The 5,000-nt window shown below is 37.7% G+C and overlaps 1 protein-coding gene across 7 annotated transcripts in view; it reads right to left on the reverse strand.

The window, feature by feature from the left end:
• egh (beta-1,4-mannosyltransferase egh) overlaps positions 1-5,000 on the reverse strand; it is a 176,805-nt gene that overhangs the window by 9,010 nt on the left and 162,795 nt on the right. For 5 of the 7 annotated variants that reach the window (XM_043007925.2, XM_086554007.1, XM_086554009.1 and 2 more), the window contains 4 exons: positions 4,294-4,511; positions 1,730-1,978; positions 1,154-1,354; positions 848-1,003 (listed from right to left, as the gene is read on the reverse strand). In XM_043007925.2, coding sequence (XP_042863859.1) covers positions 848-1,003; positions 1,154-1,354; positions 1,730-1,978; positions 4,294-4,506 — 819 coding nt within the window. In that variant the 5' untranslated portion in view covers positions 4,507-4,511. Of the gene's footprint in view, positions 1-847; positions 1,004-1,153; positions 1,355-1,729; positions 1,979-4,293; positions 4,512-4,828 lie in introns of all 7 variants that reach the window. The other 2 variants (XM_043007923.2, XM_043007924.2) reach the window with 1 other exon arrangement.

Raw genomic sequence — 5,000 nt, forward strand, 5'->3', positions numbered from 1 at the left:
CCTCCCAGTCTACCTTTGCTATAACAGGTCTTGTGATAAAATACCCCTCACCCTCCCATTCTACCTTTGCTATAACAGGTCTTGTGATAAAATACCTCCCCCCCTCCCATTCTACCTTTGCTATAACAGGTCTTGTGATAAAATACCCCTCACCCTCCCATTCTACCTTTGCTATAACAGGTCTTGTGATAAAATACCCCCCCCCCCTCCCATTCTACCTTTGCTATAACAGGTCTTGTGATAAAATACCCCTCACCCACCCAGTCTACCTTTGCTATAACAAGTCTTGTGATAAAATAAACCCCCAACCTCCCAGTCTACCTTTGCTATAACAGGTCTTGTGATAAAATACCCCTCACCCTCCCAGTCTACCTTTGCTATAACAGGTCTTGTGATAAAATACCCCTCACCCTCCCATTCTACCTTTGCTATAACAGGTCTTGTGATAAAATACCCCCCCCCTCCCATTCTACCTTTGCTATAACAGGTCTTGTGATAAAATAAACCCCCCACCTCCCAGTCTACCTTTGCTATAACAGGTCTTGTGATAAAATACCCCTCACCCTCCCATTCTACCTTTGCTATAACAGGTCTTGTGATAAAATACCCCCCCCCCTCCCATTCTACCTTTGCTATAACAGGTCTTGTGACAAAATAACCCCCCCCCCTCCCAGTCTACCTTTCCTATAACAGGTCTTGTATTAAGAGCCCAATGTTTTCCAAATGATGGAGTGGGTAGATATAGCAGTGGCACATGGCCCATTTGCCTCATCAAATGTTATCCCCCACATATCATCATACTGTTGACAAATGACAGGACTTCAGAAGTAAACAAAATGCAACTCACCTGAGTAACAACATAGGATCCCTTCCATCCAAAGAGTGGTTTATGAAACACTTTGAACTGGAACCGCAACTTGCCCATATCATCTGACACACGAAAGCTGTCAGCCAAAGTTGTGAACCAGTTCTGAATGTTCTCATTTGCATAAGTTATTAATCCCTGTAAGAGTAATACAAAATTAGATTTCTTAACAAAGGCTATTAATGAGGTTATGGTAATAATGACAAACTTATAACCATGGGTATTTCCATTTTGCAAAAATTAGGGTAACTTGTTCATTAAAAAAGCATATCTTCATACGAGGCATACCTGACCAAACTGATGTCGGCCCTCAATAACGAAGTTGAGGATGCCCCTAATGGCAGCATCTGTAACTAATGTCTCCTCATCGAGGTGAACTATCCAGTCGGTATCTGCTAGGACATTAACATCCTCTTCTAAGCAGTACTGAAGAGCTCGGGCTTTAAACAGTGCTCCGCTCTTTGGACGATAGCTAGAAGGTACAACAACCTGAAACATAGAAGTTCATACAATCACCAAACCTTGAACATCTTTTTAGCACAAGCTATTGATCAAAAAAGCATATTTCTATGTGAACCATTTAACCCTCTCTGGATGGGTGGTATACTACGGTACTGTGCATTCAAGGCCCGTTCGCTGGGTGACGTCATATGGCGTCGTTTATTTAACTGATTTAGGACTATGCGTTCAAGAGCCCCGGCATTGTAACATGCAAGGCTGGAATGCCCCCGTCGTGACTGGGTTAACCATGCCATTTATCTCTTACTTCCTGATCCACTCCATCTCTTAGCCCATTTATAATCTCTCTCTCTATGACATTCCACTCATCTCTCCCCAAGATGTGTCAAATCTAACTGAACTCACCTGTCTAATTCTCTGATTTTCAGGTAGATCTATCGTCTTATCTGTTACGACTTCAATCATGAACTTCTCCAGGCCAACTCGCAGACATGTTGTCAGGTTGCGGTTGACATTCTGCCTGACAAGGTCTGGGTAATCTCCCCGGGTCACGACTCTCAGGCACAGGAACGGCGCCAAAAGAGGCGACCCCTTGAGCTTTGAGCGCTCGGGGAAGGCATTGAAACAGATCAAGCCCAAGAGGTTAAATACTGCCTGCAAATACAGAATGACACTGATGAGATACTGCCAATAACTCTTATCACATCAGAGAGCATAATAACACACAAAATTTGCATAAGAGTAATCAAAATAATTCAAAATTCTAATAACAAAGACAGACACAATAACAATTAGCCAAGAAAAGAAATACACATAAACACAAAAGGTCTTTTTGCTTTATTGCTTTATTGATGCCCTAAAGCACCAATAAAGGTAAAAGGCCTTAGGTATATCCACGCACTTTCTTATTTTTCTCTTCGTTATTCTGTTTGCATGGTGACTGATGGTTGATATCATTTAATATAAAAAAAAAAATAATGATAAAACTTAAGATATTAATCACAAAAACTACAACAATGAAAATTAAGTTAACACCATATCTATATCTAAAAGAAGAATGTATAAAAATTATAAAGTTAATTTCATTATTTCTCAAATTAAGAAATCATAGCAGAATTTGAATCTATAACCTTCCTTTTTCCAGTAAGCTTGTTGGAATCGGTAACAAAATGTTAACTTAATGTCTTGTAAAAGACGACTTTACAAAATGAAATAATGAACAAATCATTTAATCTATCAAATTTTACCTAAACTAAACTTCTTATGATATGAAATATGAATCTATTTATGATATATTAGCAAAGCAACAGTAATTAGCATCTGGTATAACAGGTTATTATCAATGAAGAAATAAATAGCTTGTAATATCAACAAAGGGAAAATTGCAGAATAAAAGTGATCCAAGCGATCCAAAATGCTCATTGTAGAAGGGCTAAGGAATGAAACAATATTTTAAAGATTTAGAAAACAACAGGCTAGAATTTTTTTTTTTTTTTTTTTTTTTTAGGGGGGGGGCTGTTCTCATGTTTTTTTTCTTCTTAATGTAAAACAAAGGTAAATAGTTAATGATGATGCTACAAAGCACCACAAAATTTCATAACCATTGCAAAAATCATTACCCACACAAACAGAGAAAAAGAGAAAAACCACCGCTTAAGTGGGTGTGTGCTGAACATAAGAAAACACATTATCACACTGTCTAGGTGATTCATGACCTCTCTTCATGTAGTATAAAAATTAAGAGGAATAGCATACTTTTCCAATACAAGATTATTACTGTTCCCCCAAAAAATGCTACTAAATAGCAGAAACTTATATATCACAAAGCCATATAAGTCATATACATATAAAACAGATTACAGAATCAAATCTTAAAAATGATGGTGATAATTAACCCTTTCCCGATGGGGCACACGCTACGCGAAAACCCCTACACTGGGCCATTGCAATATTGCATTGGAAACGTCACACTGGCATGATGCCCCAGCATCGGGAATTTAGCTGTGTCACACCCGTGTGACACAGCTAAATGCCTGATGACGGGGCGACACACCAGTGTGACGTTCCCGATGCAATATTGCATAGGTCCGGCGTAGGGGTTTTCCACTTATCGCCAGGCCCGTCGGGATTGGGTTAATAGTAAAATAAAATGTTAAAGGAAAATAATATAGGTGGTGATTGTAATGGCAATGATGTCTATCACAATATCAGCATCATAACTAATATGAAAAATAATCAATAAATGAGATAGAAAGATCTGATAATCAGAATAGCAATCAGTGACAGAATTTTAAGAAACCTGATATATCTTCTATGGCTATTATTTCTTTAATCATATCATGCAGCCACACTTGTCAAGTTTTACTCATGCACTTTCATACAACATATAAAAATCATGTATAATCTCTCTCTCTTTCTTTTTCTTTTCTTTTTTGTTTTTTATTTATTATTATTATTTTTTTTTACTAATTTCTTATCTTTAACCTTCTACATCATTTATTTGACTTGTCCTCTAGCTATCAGCCACTCCCCCTTGCCATCCTGATGTCATCATCATTCATGATAGTGATATGAAATTATCTCCATCCATCAAGTGGTATTCAAAATATCCCAGAAATCAACAACACTTAAAATAACATCAGACTTTTTTTCAACATTCTATGCAAGTCTTGACACAGAAAAGCACAGCAATTGCAACAAATTGGAATACATATGAATGAAGTTTAACCACTCACATTTACCACAAGGCTACTGGTAATAGGAGATAAATTCACATGATCTTTCTTTATCCCTCTTATCTAACATCAGTACCTAACAGACTTTCAAAAATTATGCCAACACCATCACTTTCATGTGCATTTACAAACAAAAAATATCATCACAAATCCAGATCACCAGCCAGTCATAGTTTTAAAATATAACAAACAAAAAGGCTTTCACTCCGCAAAGAAACTACAAGCCACTCTTACCTGGGGTAGTGCAAGTAACGGCAAAAGTCGAGTAACTTGGAAGAGTAGTGTGACTAGAGGAGGGTACGACGCAGACGCAGGAGGATCTCCCCACAGCCCCAGAGCCCCGACTTCGAACAGAATGACGATTGTGATGAAGAGACACACATGGGCCACATGCTTGGTAGTGTGCAGTGTCTCAGAGAAGGCCAGGCTCAGCCGACTCACAGCCATGATGCCTGCAAAAGAATTGTGCACATGAAATACAAATGCTGAAAAATGACATGAGAAATATACGGTCAGAGTAATAACCATATATGTATGATATTTCTTTAGTGTTGAATATGACCCTTTAAAAATGTTTTTGCTTGCTCTCTCAAGACCTATTGGCATCAAGAAACTATACTGATTATTGTAGTTCTCCAGATCTTCAAATTTATTAATCGGTCTGAAGTCAAATCAAAACACAATAACACCATTTTACAGTTTATACTTGATATATTCTGAGAACGAATCACAACTTAAACTTCACAAAATACTAAATACTCTTTCAAACCTTTTCTAAAATATCTTCTAAGACTTGGAATTCTGCCACTTGGTAACTTGGTGGGTATGAGACTTGCATCTTGGGCAGTTTGACTCATATTCAGTACCAACAAAAACTGCTAATGCTGAGTTAATGGGATTGTCTGCATGGACCCTATTTAACAGACAATTTTGTATAGTCA

This window comes from Penaeus japonicus, unplaced genomic scaffold (genome assembly GCF_977035675.1).
Source record: "Penaeus japonicus unplaced genomic scaffold, GWHDUDI00000001_assembly GWHDUDI00000029, whole genome shotgun sequence".
NCBI lineage: Eukaryota > Metazoa > Arthropoda > Malacostraca > Decapoda > Penaeidae > Penaeus > Penaeus japonicus.